The following is a 14,432-nucleotide window of genomic DNA, read 5'->3' on the forward strand; positions in this document are numbered from 1 at the left end:
ATATGTTAAAGTATATTTTCTTAACACAACATGTAAATATAAATTATCTTAAACATATATATTCTATACTATAAATAAATAAATTTTATAAATATATTATATGAAAAATGTATAAATTAAAGAAAAAACATATTTTGTAGGAGGTTCTGTATTTGATTATTTCAGAGTGTTATTTTATTATACCTAATCCGAAATTATATTCGTAAGTAATAAAGTAAAATAACAAGGTAAAATGTATTAAACAAATCATTATATATTAATAATGTCAAATAAGAAGTATAAACAATAATATTATAGATTTACACAATATATAATACTAAAATGGAAATTATATATTTAAAATATTTGTAATAATATCAAATACATATTTATAAAATGAAAAATATCAAAATGCTGCGTAACTGGGTTTATTAGTCTTTTAGGCCCATACTTGGCCTGTTAACTTTGTAATTTAGTTTCGATTTGTCCATCCCATAACATATACAAATGAACAGTAAATTGAATTTTATTTTATTTTCCCGGAATATTTTGGAAATTCAACCAAGCGGTGGGAGAAAAACATTCAAATCGTAGCCGTTCATTGAATAAGCATCGACGGTATAAAAATCAACGAGCAGCGTACTCTAATATGATTGGCCAGTTGTTACTTTATTTAACATGGGCATATAAAAAATAAACAGGTTCGTTGTCTCCCACGCTCGATCATTGTCAAAGGATTCATCTCAAATTTCATTCGCTCTCCTTGGTTGTTAAAAAAATGGCAGGTCGCGGAAAAACTCTCGGATCCGGTGCGGCGAAGAAAGCCACGTCTCGTAGCAGCAAGGCGGGGCTCCAATTCCCGGTGGGTCGTATCGCTCGATTCCTCAAAGCCGGTAAATACGCCGAACGTGTCGGAGCTGGTGCTCCGGTTTATCTCGCCGCCGTCCTCGAGTATCTAGCCGCCGAGGTGATTATTCTCCTATCCGTCGCATAATCGTATCGGTGACGTCTCTGTTTTTGCGTGATCTAGAGTCAATCTATGGTTCTTCTATATTACGAATATGCCATGCAAATTTAGGGTATTTCAGTAATTTATCCGTTAATTGGTAACTCTTGCTTCAATTTGATTTGATAAAGTTTTCGTTTTTTGGGTAGTTTGATCTTATTACCAAACAGAGTGTTACTGAAATGAAAGCATCCAGTTTTTGTTGTTGAGGCTGAAACATGTTTGTGTTTGATTCTCTTTAGGTACTTGAACTGGCTGGAAACGCAGCAAGAGACAACAAGAAGACACGTATCGTCCCTCGTCACATCCAGCTCGCCGTGAGAAACGATGAGGAGCTAAGCAAGCTTCTTGGAGATGTGACTATTGCTAATGGAGGAGTGATGCCCAATATCCACAATCTCCTCCTCCCCAAGAAGTCTGGTCCTTCAAAACCTCAGGAAGATTAGGCCTTTTAACGCAAGAAATAGGACAAAGTCGATCTCTGACTCTGTTTTCTCTTTGGCTTTCATATAAAATAACCGTGTACTAGCTAATATAGATCACTTGTGACAAAAAAAAAGAAAAGAAAGAAAGCTAATATTAGATCACATGTAGTAGTGGCTATGTTTCTTTATGTTGCTTGTTGGACATCTTTGTTTTTAGTTTGTGTAATATGAAAATGTTTTACGAAAATGAGCATGATATAAATTAATTTCTGCAACAACAAACATTCACTATTCAAAAGTTGGGTTGATAATAATGTTACAAAAGCAAACACACAAGTAGTAGTTACTAATCTACAAACAAGAATCAACAAGTGAAACTCTGTTTCTAAAACTAAGGCCGAAAATGTCAGCACCAGCTTTTGACCTCAAATGCTCTTTTTGTGATTGTTCATCTGATCACCAGTTACAAAAACCTGACGTCTAACACGTAACAAAACAAAGATTGTGTTTTTTTTTTTGTTTAGTCTGAATCTGAACTAGACTGATCCATGCGTCGCTCTGTAATAGCAGGAAACAGCTTCTGTTTAGGATCTAACGATGGTGCTTGTCTCGGAGTTTCAGAAGAAGCTGAAGCTGAAGCTGTTGAGCCCTGTTTTCTCGCCATCTTTACCGGTCTTCCTTTGACTTCTTTGCAGATCTTATCCAAGATTATCAAGAAATCGCGTACAATCACAAACAAACGCAACCCTTCATCTTTCCCTGCTTTCCCATGGAAGTAGTCCCCTGTGCTCTTCACCAGAGCCATTATCCTCTTCTCTTCCATTAGAATCGACTCAATGCTTCCTTCCGCATTTTGAATGAAATCCTCAAGCGCTTCACGAAACCCACTTACCTCACCTGAACTCTTCATCTCTGAGTTGACAAAGTCTCGAGCCTTCGACAAGGCGTGGCCCATTTTAAGAACTGTCCCTGTCAAACCATCAGCGTCGATGTTTGCTGATTTCTTCACATGTTCAAGCTCACTGCTCAAGCCTGAGACTTTCTGAAGTCCAAGATTGCGGTAACTATCTTCCATCTCTTCAGAGGCTTCCTCTGCCATTAGATCTTCTGTTTTGACACTGGAGAAGCTTTGGCTCTCTCTGATGGTACGTGCAGCTCTCCTCCCTTCGGTTCTGATTATCTCTTGAATAACGAATTGGAGTAGCGTTGTTTTCCCATCGGTTCCCTTCACATCTGCTAGTTTCAAAAGAGTGTCAAGCTTAAAAGCTTGAGCGCCACCTCTAAATGTACCATCGTTCATTCGATTTCCGGTCTTAAGAACCGCCTCTAGGAGCTTCAGGAACAGCCTACTTCCCCTAAGTTCTTGACAAGCAACCTTCAAATATACACACCAAACAAGATGCATTTAGAACAGATAAGAAGCAAGAGCAAGTTTCTTAAGAAAGATGAAAGAAAGGCACCTCCAATGTCTGAAACGACTCTTTAACAAAGGCAATTTCTTCATAGAGTGTACACATGAATAGAAGTGCCTCAAGACGCTTGAAAGCGAAAGGGATATCAACTACTGCTTTCAGGAATCGTTCAGCTGTTCCCAGCTGAGCTATTTCACCACAGTATAATCTAAGCTTTAGCTCTTCTTCCGGTGTTGGCGCCATCTTTAACAGAGTCTGAATGAATTCTACAGGAAGCTCATTTCCTGATTCAACCAAGATTATGTTAGATAACACATCGAAGAAGAAAGAAAGAAAGAAAAAAAGAAAAGGGTTTATACCTTCACGAAGTGCATCACACACTTCTTCAGTAGTTGCATTCAAAGCACGCAAGAGAATCGATAGGTTTTGTCCTTTCTTTGGTTCAAGAATCTGAACAAACTGTGGCGCAGAGGCTCCCTTCTTGTCGCTTTTGATCTTGTCTGCAGCTGCATATCCAAATAACGACTCTATCATCTCTTCATTGAACCTGGAAAAGCATTAACATTTGTTATACTTGGTAACCGCACCAATGTTATACACTTTAAGAGGATTTAAAGAGCTATGACTTACTGGAAGGACCCTGATCTTATGTCGTTCCAAACCATCGAATGTTCTGGATTTGCTTGCACTTTATCCCAGAAAAACGGCTTCAGCTTTGTTTTGGGAGCACCATCATCATCTGATGGTGATTTTGCAGGTCCAGAAGACGGTCGAGGAGCTTTTGGACCAAGACTCATCGGTGGGGGTGGACGTGGTCCTTTTTGTCCAGGAGGAGGAGGTGGTCCTTTTGGTCCAGGAGGAGGAGGTGGCTTAGGGCCACCAGAACCAGGCGGAGGAGCTGGAGGTGGTGGTCGTGGAGGACCAGCAGAAGATGGCATGGGCGGTGGTGGAACTGGCGTTTGAGGATGATGAGAACCCTTGTTTGAGGATACCTTAAGAAACTTGGGTGGTTCATGTGGAAGAGGCTCAACTTTTCCAGAAGGAGGCTTCCCTAAATGTGCGGAAGATGTTCTTCCAGGTGGAGGCTTCAAAGGAGGAAGCCCGTGACTGCCGTTAATATTATTATTACGCATTCCTTCGTGTGATAGCCTTTCTTCTAAGGAATCAGAAGTGTCGGAGTTGCTTCCATCGAAAGAAGACATCTTTTCTTGGTTTGAGTAAATGTTAAAGGACTGATTACCTCCTTTGATAGAACCACCATAGTTGATGGAGGAACCTGATAACATTTTAAAAGCATTTTCTGATGCTCATATATAGTTAAGAGATTTTCTGTTTAGATAAGAAAGTGGATATATGTATATAAAATTACCAACAGAGTGTTCGCTACTGCTTAAACTGAGAAGAGGCCGTTCATCATTTTTCCGGCCTCCTGCACCCTTTCCGCAAACTCTGGTGCAGCATAAGAAGAGCAATGCAGCAAGCAGAAACGTTGAAACAGCAGTGGAAACAACCGCGATGATGATTGTTTTCTCATGTTCCTCTTTTCTTTTGGCAGATGAAGCTGTTTTCTTAGCAGGAGGAAGAGGAGGTGGAGATCTTGTTGGTGGAAAAAATGAATTACTAGGAGATGGGGATCTTGATCGGGTAGGTGGGCCTCGACTACGCTTAGGAGGAGGGGAAGGGGAAGGGGAAGGGGAGAGGGAGACAGGTCTAGAAGCTAGATTTCTCCTTGGAGTATGAAACACATATGGTAAGAGCTTGCGATACTTGAGGTTAAGACCATTCAACTTTGCTTGTTCTTGGATACAACCAAGAAGAGTATGTGAATGCTGGAAACCAAATAGCTCCCTTGATGCTGGTAAACATAAATTGAATACTGCAACAGCTTCCTTCACACAATCTGAATCTTGCCAACAACTCCGCGTCCATGACGATTCTACCTGTCAAACAGTGTATGACACACAAGAGACAAACAACTTTTAAAAGCTACAACAACAAAATGAAAAGCATAGCATTGAGGGTAGATCTTAATTCTCTTCTCAGACAATCTAGATTCCTCCAGGGAGTATGTATCAAGACCAGAAATGCAAACTTAAGTCAATAAAACCAAACTTTAAGCAAGAAACGTAGTCCTAGCTTATACAATTTTAAACCCTCACAGATAAAATCCCATCACACAAGAATCAAACAAGCAAAAGGGCAGGTGCTTACCATTTGTTCATTGACCATCCCTGTTGATGGAGCCACGAATTGAGTAAGAAAAGCCTCATCTTTTTCTATATTCTCTTCCAAGGTTGTTACCACCAAGAACCCAGAGATGAGAATCAACCATAAAACTAAACCACCCCGATTCTGATAACCCATTCCTTGCTTCTCATTTCATCAGATACTCCACAAAGACCAATGCTTTCAGATCAAAATTGCCCCAATGCAATAATAGTAGAACGATTATATAGCTCTTCAATTCGATCAAGATCGAAACTTTGACAAAAAGAAAAATCAACAACCCTGATCGAAATTTGGAGCTGACTTCCCAGAACGAACGAGACCAATTCAATAAAAACAATGACACTTCAGATTGTTCACACGCGTTTTGAGAAAAATAAGGAGCCAGCACAAAAGGAGAAGAGTTGGTGCTAATTATTACGGCCAGATCCAATTTTACAAAAAGCTTTAATGCGATTAACGTCGGTGCACTCAACCAAACCAAAATGTTGACCACAGAGACCACAAAAGTTTCAACCCTTTTTTTCTCTTCTCGAGAAAAATTCGAGCACGGCGAAATTATCTCTCAACCTTCGTACACAATTCTCTAGAATTTTTTTTCGTCAAAAAAAGTGTTTCCTCCTTTTTTCCACAAAACTCCAACACGCGATACCTACGCAGAGTTATTAATATAAGGTGAGAAAATAGTAGATGATAACTAAAATATATATACCTGTGGCATGATTGAGTAGATGTGCGAGACAACAACTATCAGCAGAGCATTGATATTTCGTTCTACCTGATTTGGAAATGTGTAAGTAATTGTTTCCCGGTGGCTAAAAACTCACACTAGAGACACGTTGGCAAATGATAATATGGTTCTGAGATGTCATTAACAGAGTAAAATTTTGTAGCAAGGAAATATTCTCATCTCATAATTTACCAATCAGGTAAAATAAAAGTTTATCTATTTTTTATTTGAGAAAAAAATAAATTAGTTACTTTTCTCTTTCATTGTATCTTTTTTTCTCAAATGCTATTCTGTCTGCTTAATTTGGCAGTAGCAGAAATTCTGATATTTTTTTTTAGAATACAAGAAAGTTCGAGGCTGAAACTTGTAAACCCTCAATCCCGAAATTTTCTAGACATTATTTGAAAAGCGAATTGCAAATATGTCATCACCACATTCATTCTCACTAAACAATGATGACATGACACTAAAAATAGATGACATGGCGTCAAACTATTTGTGACATGTATAATTTCCTAATAATTAGTTATATTTTTTTAACAAATTTTTTTAAATATGGTAATGACTAATAACTCATATATCATTATTGATATAAATTTTCCATATATATATATTTATTTTTGATAAAACTATTAAAATATATTAATAACTCATATATAACTACTAAAGTCATATATGTAATGAAAACAAAGTGAATAAGATTACAAATATAATTTTTACATTAACTTATAATAATATTTGTATAAATATATATATTTTACCAAAATTAATTGTAAATGTGCATCAACAAATACAAAACTAAAGTAGCACTAATCAATTTTTTTTGGATAGTTAAATGATTAAAAGTTTATTTAATTTTCACTGTTCATCAAGTTAATTAACAAATTAATTTCTAAGTTTAACATATTTTAATCAAGACAAAAAAATCTCAAAATTATTAGAATTTATCTATATATATATATATATGTATATATTTAAAACTAGATAATAAGATATATATTTAAAAATAAATAATCATTAAATATAATATAATATAAATAAAAATATTTTTATAAATTGTAATTTAACTTTATTAAAATTCAAATAAAATCAAATTGAAATAGTTAACCCAAATCAAAAGAAATAAGACTACAAAAAATACGTTCATGATTTTTTTTTCAAACCATTGAAATTAAAATATTAAAATAATAATGTTTGAATATAGATTATATTTTTTAAGAAAAAATATTGTATTTAAAATTATTATTTCTGCGTATTGGCGCATGAAAACTCCTATTTACAATATATAATATTAGTTTTATTCCAGTAATCATTCAAACCGGAGACTTTTGACATAATGGCAAGATTTTTTTCCAATCGAGCTAAATAATCTCTGGTGTTCTAGTATACCGTTATAAGCTAGGCACTGGTTTTTTCTTGTAGTGCATCATTCTTACTCCGAAATTTTGGTATATCTAGAGGAAAAATGTCAAAATTCGTTTATACTTAACATGTAATAAGTTATGACACTAGCCAAAGATCACTCTAGAGAAGTGGCAACACAATCTTTTGAATTTTATGGATATTGTGAAAGAACATGAGCGATTATATCAAAACATCTTGGGGATACAAGACATCAATATTTTCTTGTAATTATTTAGGTAAGTTAGCATTTATCTAATCATCAGATTTCTTATTATCAGATTTCTAAACAACTTGTTAATAAACTTTTAGACTATAAAAAAAGTTTATTTACTAATGAATAAATTAAGATAAAATATTATACTTTTGAAGTTTTATCTAAAATTATCAGAGCATGTGTTTAAAATTTTAGATTATGATGCTCAAGATATGGTGGTAAATATATGCTAGCAATTTTGAAACCAAGAAAGATTAGAAATCATAAGAGTTTAATGAAATAGAAAACACAAAGATAAAATAAAATATTTCATATAGCTTTACTTATGAGCAAAGTAAATAAAAGAGATGAAGAATTTAAATTGTCACAATAAAGAATAAAAATCGATTTGATTTCCTAAATGATAGAAGAAAAGAGTTGCTTTAAGGAAACTCGCCAAGTTATATCACTTGTTCACATATCCGTCACATTTATACTAATCTACTTTAATGAAACTCTAGTCATGAGCTTTAGACGTTACAAGAAGCTTGATAACTTTCATTTGGGCTTGATGATTAATAACATATAGGATGATGAGGATGAAAGGTTGGCCGAAAATATGAGTCAAACCCGAAAAGAAAAAGACTGGTCAGATGATCTCTACAAATATGGACTGAAACCATCACCACACCAATGGCTTAAGTACAATGTAGATGAAGTTGTAACATCACAATTTATGGTATATGGTAGTGTATGTGGAAATACTTTAAAATTTAATTTGGCTACCATATCATTAAAATTCACTTATCTTTAAAGAATTTTAGAGTTAAAGCGTGTTTGAAATAGGGTAGTGGAAAAATAAATGATCTATTGGGAATTATTCAAGATATTGTGCAAGTGGAATTAAAGTACAGGAAATTATCACATGATGATTGTATGGTCAATAATTAAGTTGTTCGAGTCTCTGAAAAAAATAACACAACAACCATTAACTGGTGATAATGACCACCAAGCCACAATAACGGACGTGAAGACCCACTGGTATTACAGGAGTATGACTTAAGGAAAAAGAAAGATGTGGTTTATGATGGGTTTTGAATGAGGGATCAGGAAAAGAATGTAAAATGGACTACAAAAACATCAAAAGGTTTTGGACACAAATTACGACAGACTACAAAGAGTTGGATGGAATACTAGAAGGAGAGGTATTTCCCATCCTCAAGGTTGTTCAGCAAGATATATAACATTTTCTCGCTCAGTTTACCGCATACAAGATCGTGTACCATCCAAGAGGAGGAAACGAAGTAGCTAGATTATAAAGAGAAAGTTGTCTGAAATGATTCATTTTGAAAGGACATTTTCGAATCAGTATCCCATGGGAGGAAATTTGTAAAATAGTCTCATTATTTCAAAATATCAGAATTACCCTTAAAAATTGGTAAACAAAAGGAAAGTGGGCAAGCTAATGTCAATGATACAAAAAAATTGTTTAATGTCAAGGTTTTTGTTCTTCAGATTAATCGACATTTGCTCATAATACATTTTCTTCACTTTGTTCATCATATTACTCTCTAAATATCTCCAAATAACCAAACATTATCTAATTGCTCTTTGTTACCCTACTAAGCATTCTCTATGTTTAATCATTATTTTTTGCTCTCTTAAATCATTTCTATGTCATGTGCAATCTTTTAAGTTCATAGTATTGTCTTAATTTGAAAATCTTGGTTTCTTTAATTGAGTCATATGTCGTTGTCTAATGTTGTGTGTGAGTACCAAGTTAGGTCACATATAACAAATAACTCACTTTAAAATATTAAAAAAATGTACCAAGTTAGGTTAATATCAAAAACGATGAACATGAAAACGATCAATATGAATGACATGTCTAGTCTCATGATGATTTCAAGTTAAAATATTAACAAGTGTATCAAGTTAGGTCAATGTCAAAATGAACATGAAAATGATGAATGTGAATAACATGTCTAGTATCAAGATGATTTCAAGTTAAAACTCATGGGTTATTACAGTTAATTTCTCCGTTTAATTTATGGGCTTACTCACTCTATTCGACCCTAATCACATGTTGTTTAGATGACAAATGAGTTATCATTTCCTGCTTAAGAACACGAATTACCAAAAACGACATGAATAGGCAAATAAATGAGAAGAGAAAACATCCAATAAATGGCTAGTAAACTTTGAGATTCCCTTCTATACTACTAAGTGAACCAAGTTAGATCAATGTCAAAAACGATGACCAAGATAACGATGAACATGAATAAGCAATATAGTGTCAGGATGATTTCAAGCTAAAACTCGAGAGTTTTACAAATAATGTCTTTCCTTTAACAAAAGAATTTTCAAAATAGAAAAAAGTTCAAAAACCAGAAACGACTTCATAAACAACAATATCAATCAACACAGTCGATGCATATTATTATGTCTGTTGCATAATCCATGCTCTTGTGAACAAGAAAAGCATCACGGGGTGTACTGTCATTTTAATATTATTTAAGAAGTCACTTTTTTTACGTTGCGCTGACGTTAATTGTGACGAAAGTTAATTACATAGATATCTTTAATGAACCAAAAAATCATATCTGATTAATATTGATAACAATTATTTTTATTTATTTTTCTTGATAAAATTTATTAAATTATAATTATAATTTTAGTTTTCCTTTTCTGCAAAAGCACATAAAAAAGAAAAGGAATATTTATAGTGTAAAAATATATAAATATTTTATATATAGACAAATTGTAGTTTTCTTATTTTTATATTTCCCTAAAACAACATTAATAGATAAATAAAAAATGTAAATTTTTAAAAATATATACCTATATAAAGATAATAAAACTTCACAAAAAATTGAAACAAATAAAACGGACGTTAATTTTGACGAGGGTTAATTACATAGATATCTTAATTAGTCACATGACATCTAATTATTCAGTGATTTGGAAAATATTTGAAAATGTAAAGGAACAATTAGACTAGTCATGAGCAAATCAAATGCATGAGCCAATGGATGGAACATGAAAGAAGGATGCAGAAATAACAAAACAATTGATAAGCATATTCATCAAGAAGTTACCAAAGAGAGGAATCATTGGAAAGATGTGGTAGTTAGAATTGTTTTCATTGTAAACTCTTGCTAAAAACATTTGGTATATTGTGGGAGAAACGATAAGTTAAGAGTAGATGATAATGGAAACTTCTTACATTTTATTGATTAAATTGCTGAATGGGATTCAATATTAAGAGAGCAAGTTAGATGGATTGAAATATGGAGAGTCTCGTGATCACTATCTCACCAATAGAATTCAGAATGAGTTGTAAACGTAATAGCTGATGAGATCAAATGTATGATTATGAATTTCAAAATATTATTTTTACCATTGTTGATTGTACTCCATATATATGTTAGTCATCATGAACATATCCCTTATATATTATTTGAGAAGCATTACAACTTCTTTTTGTAGCCATATGTCATCACTAGGATGATTCTTAGAATCATTAGAGAAATATGTTGGTCCATCTAATTATATAATAAGTTTTTTATTAAACTAACAATAAATTCATCATTAATGTACTTTATTATTTCCTAAAATAAAATTTACGGAATTGCCTAATGTGGCTAAATTATATATGAAAATTAATGATTTTGAATAATAAAGATTTGATAAAAAAAATAGTGTATCTTCTATCGTATTTGTTTAATTTTAAACTATTAAATAAGTTAAACTATTAAATTAGTGTTTAACTTATTGTGTATGTGGGAGCAGTTGTGATTACATAAAAACAATATTAGATCTTTCTATAAATATATTATGTGTCGGTCAAATTTATATTTAATTCTTTTTGATGTTTTACTTTCTATTATATTGGTCACTCATATAGTTTACTGTTCATATAATTTCACTAATATAAATAAATTTTGGGATCTATATTAGTCTAATGCAGTTAATATACATTCACATATATATAAAAAGATCAAATGGGTATTTAATATTTAATATTTAGATGAATAATAAAATATTGCTTGATTGTTAGGCGTAATATAGTTAAAAATATTCTCTTTTAAAAATAATCGGTTGCCATATAACAAAAACCTAATCTAATTAGGAATGATCTTTTAAAAATAATCTAATTAAGCATTTAATATCTATATATTTCTTGATTTTAGGCGTGATTAAATTTAGAATATATATATATATATATTAATATTAATCGATTGTCATATAACAAAAACGTAATCTAATTAAGAAGTTTTTTTTTTTGGTGATTCACGCTTGATTAGGCATAATATAAATAGTGAAGATATAATTGGAAATATTGATTGACAATATTTAAATTTATAAATAAAATAACTCATAGTAAATTCGAATAGAATCGAAAATAGTCATAATTCTATCAAAGAATCGCAAGTTTGATATGCATGACTTTATTCAAGAATCATAAGTTATGTATAAGACAATTAACCAGTTTAGTTTCAATGTTATATACACGAAGCATACAACAACTAAAACTATATATGTTATATAGCTAATATGTCGATATCAGCAATATTTTATGAAGTATTTTTAACGCTGTCAGCAAAACACTAAACCCTTAATACTAAAATTTAAACCCTTGGATAAACCCTAATCCTTGGATAAATTTTAAACCCTAAATCATAAACAATAAACACTAAATCTTAAAAACATTAAACCCTTAATGCATGCTAAACGCTAAACCATTGGATAAATCCTAAACCATAGGGTTTATGGTTTTCCAAAAGAGTTATTATTGGGTTCACCCCCTAGGGTAAACCTAGGTTCACCATCCAATAGAATTTCATTATTTTATATTCGATATCTTTTAGAAAAGGAAACAAAATATTGTCAAGTTATATTATGTTTTAAAATAAAAAGGTAAAAAAATAAATAAAAATAATAGTAGCTACAAAACAAATAATTTTTTAAAAAAGATATTTTTAACATCGTCAGCAAAACACTAAACCCTAAATCATAAATCCTAAACCTTTGGGTAAACCCTTGGATAAATCCTAAATTCTAAATCAAAAACACTAAACACTAAAACATTAAACCCTAAACCCTAAATTCCAAACCCTAAACCCTTGAGTGTTTTAGTTTTTAGTGTTTTTGATTTAGAGATTAGGATTTATCCAAAGGTTTAGGGTTTATCCAAAGGTTTAGAGATTATGATTTAGTGTTTTTCTGAGGACATTAAAAATATATATTTTTTTTTTAATTTAGTAACTACTACTATTTTTTATTTATCTTTTTATTTTAAAAATATAATATAAACTGACAATATTTTGTTTCTTTTTTTAAAAGATATCGAATATAAAATAACAAAATCTTATTGTTTGGTGAACCTAGAGGTTATAAGTCTATCAATAATGTTTATGTGAGTTTGTTGTTTAGAGTTTATTTGCGAAGATAGGTTTCCTTCGATCATGAAACAATGCTAGGGAATGACATTTATAATTCAAAGTTTGTTGTGGCCGAAGTGGAGAATGGTTTAATGGTTTAGTTAAAATAGATTTAGTACTTGTCTGCCAACTACACGTAAAATTATTAGGCAGGGTTTGTTAAGTCATAAAACATCTGTGTTTTATGTCCAATGGCATGTGATTATAAATATTAAGAAAAAATAAGGGTTAAATACTAATTGTATTTCAGTTTTAATAGATTAGATACAGATAATTGAAAATTATGAATTTTTGTAGTGTATCGTGGTTTCATAAAATTTTTTAATTGATATTGACATTGTAACCATGATTCATAGGACATGAATAATGAAGTTGTTGTTTCTCCGTTGAAAGGATTTGTTTTTTTTTTCAGGATTACAAAGATACACAGGGACGGAGGCACATGGTGTGAGAGGGGAATGGGGCAGATGCCCCCATGAAAAATTTCATGTAAAACTTAGACAAATTGTTATAATGCCCCCATCATTATTTGCAATTATGCCCCCAGTCTTTTGAGACTTAACATAAAAGCAGAGTAAATTCAATGTAAACACATGCTAAATAGTATTTATAGAAAGCCATATATGCAAATTATTTTTTCTTTCAATTTTTGTACGTGAACTCTTGTATTTTAACTAATCTAACCTTCTAAACCTATATGACCATTTTTTGTTCACAAAACCTTTATGAATTTGTTTCTTACTCAAAATATCTCCTAGATTTTTAACTCTACCACTTTGTCATACTCTTAAAAAATACCATTCTAAACTATAGTTTACAGTTTTTATTACTTTACATGTTCTATTAATTTTATTTTTTTAATTTAGCAAATTTAAAATTTGAGTTTTATTTATGATATTAGATAAACTAATAAATGTATCATAAAAATATTTTAAATACTAATGTTCCAAAGATATTGTTATGCAAATTAATATAATAAATAATATTATTATTTATTTATTTTAATTATTTATTTATAATTATATATTTTATTCCCACTAAAAATAATTTTTAGATCTGCCACTGAAGATACGTATACGTTGAAAGTGGAAAATCCTTAGTTGAAAGGACTTAAATTTTCCAGAATTACAGAGATACAAATTTGAAAGTGCAAAATTAGTTGTTAAGCAAATTACATAAATTATGGAGACTGAAATTCATATTTCCAAGGAAAAAGCGTGTCGATATTATTTTTTGACGAAAACCATATATAGTTAACGAAATTATATATTTATCTCCGGAAGAGAGTCTTAGAATTTTTATTTCTTCCAAGTAATGGATAAATCTCTCGTTTCTCTTGGGAGAAGATTTGAGAAATCTCAGAAGTACGTATGAACAAACATTTTGTTTTCTGATTGGTTTAGAGAAACTGAAGTTAACAAGTGATGATAGTTTGATGACATCTTGTACCAAATTTAAAGCCACTTTAATGCAATAAACAATTATTGTGTTATTCAGAATTAAATTTTTGGAAAAATATTCTAAAAGAGAAGTTTGTCACAATATTACAAGAGACGTGTTGAAATTGTGAACTCTTTGAAAGGAATGGGAAAGTGTTAATTATCCAAGCTCAT

The 14,432-nt window shown here is 31.6% G+C and overlaps 2 protein-coding genes across 2 annotated transcripts; one reads left to right on the forward strand and one right to left on the reverse strand.

Moving 5' to 3' along the window:
* The first annotated feature begins 681 nt into the window (after positions 1–681).
* LOC106318380 (histone H2A.6) lies at positions 682–1,657 on the forward strand. The gene is made up of 2 exons (XM_013756327.1): positions 682–946; positions 1,228–1,657. Exons 1-2 carry the CDS (start codon positions 758–760, stop codon positions 1,429–1,431), a joined length of 393 nt encoding a protein of 130 aa, XP_013611781.1. The 5' UTR covers positions 682–757; the 3' UTR covers positions 1,432–1,657.
* Positions 1,658–1,917: 260 nt separating this feature from the next.
* On the reverse strand, positions 1,918–5,795 carry LOC106318379 (formin-like protein 5). Its single transcript, XM_013756326.1, has 7 exons — positions 5,761–5,795; positions 5,034–5,700; positions 4,192–4,762; positions 3,453–4,098; positions 3,182–3,369; positions 2,871–3,106; positions 1,918–2,785 (listed from the first exon to the last, which is right to left on the reverse strand). The coding sequence occupies exons 2-7, from the start codon at positions 5,184–5,186 to the stop codon at positions 1,931–1,933; spliced, it is 2,649 nt and encodes an 882-aa protein (XP_013611780.1). The 5' UTR covers positions 5,187–5,700; positions 5,761–5,795; the 3' UTR covers positions 1,918–1,930.
* Between the last annotated feature and the right edge of the window lie 8,637 nt (positions 5,796–14,432).

The sequence above is a fragment of the Brassica oleracea genome, chromosome C9 (genome assembly GCF_000695525.1).
Source record: "Brassica oleracea var. oleracea cultivar TO1000 chromosome C9, BOL, whole genome shotgun sequence".
Lineage (NCBI taxonomy): Eukaryota > Viridiplantae > Streptophyta > Magnoliopsida > Brassicales > Brassicaceae > Brassica > Brassica oleracea.

What these genes read in the sequence shown, in the direction of transcription:
- LOC106318380 (XM_013756327.1), top strand. Translation starts at nt 758, where the DNA reads ATGGCAGGTCGCGGAAAAACTCTCGGATCCGGTGCGGCGAAGAAAGCC. An exon ending in TCGAGTATCTAGCCGCCGAG is followed by an intron (nt 947 to 1,227) that starts GTGATTATTCTC and finishes GATTCTCTTTAG; the next exon opens with GTACTTGAACTGGCTGGAAA.
- LOC106318379 (XM_013756326.1), bottom strand. Translation starts at nt 5,186, where the DNA reads ATGGGTTATCAGAATCGGGGTGGTTTAGTTTTATGGTTGATTCTCATC. An exon ending in GGATGGTCAATGAACAAATG is followed by an intron (nt 4,763 to 5,033) that starts GTAAGCACCTGC and finishes ACTGTTTGACAG; the next exon opens with GTAGAATCGTCATGGACGCG. An exon ending in AGTCGTTTCAGACATTGGAG is followed by an intron (nt 2,786 to 2,870) that starts GTGCCTTTCTTT and finishes GTATATTTGAAG; the next exon opens with GTTGCTTGTCAAGAACTTAG.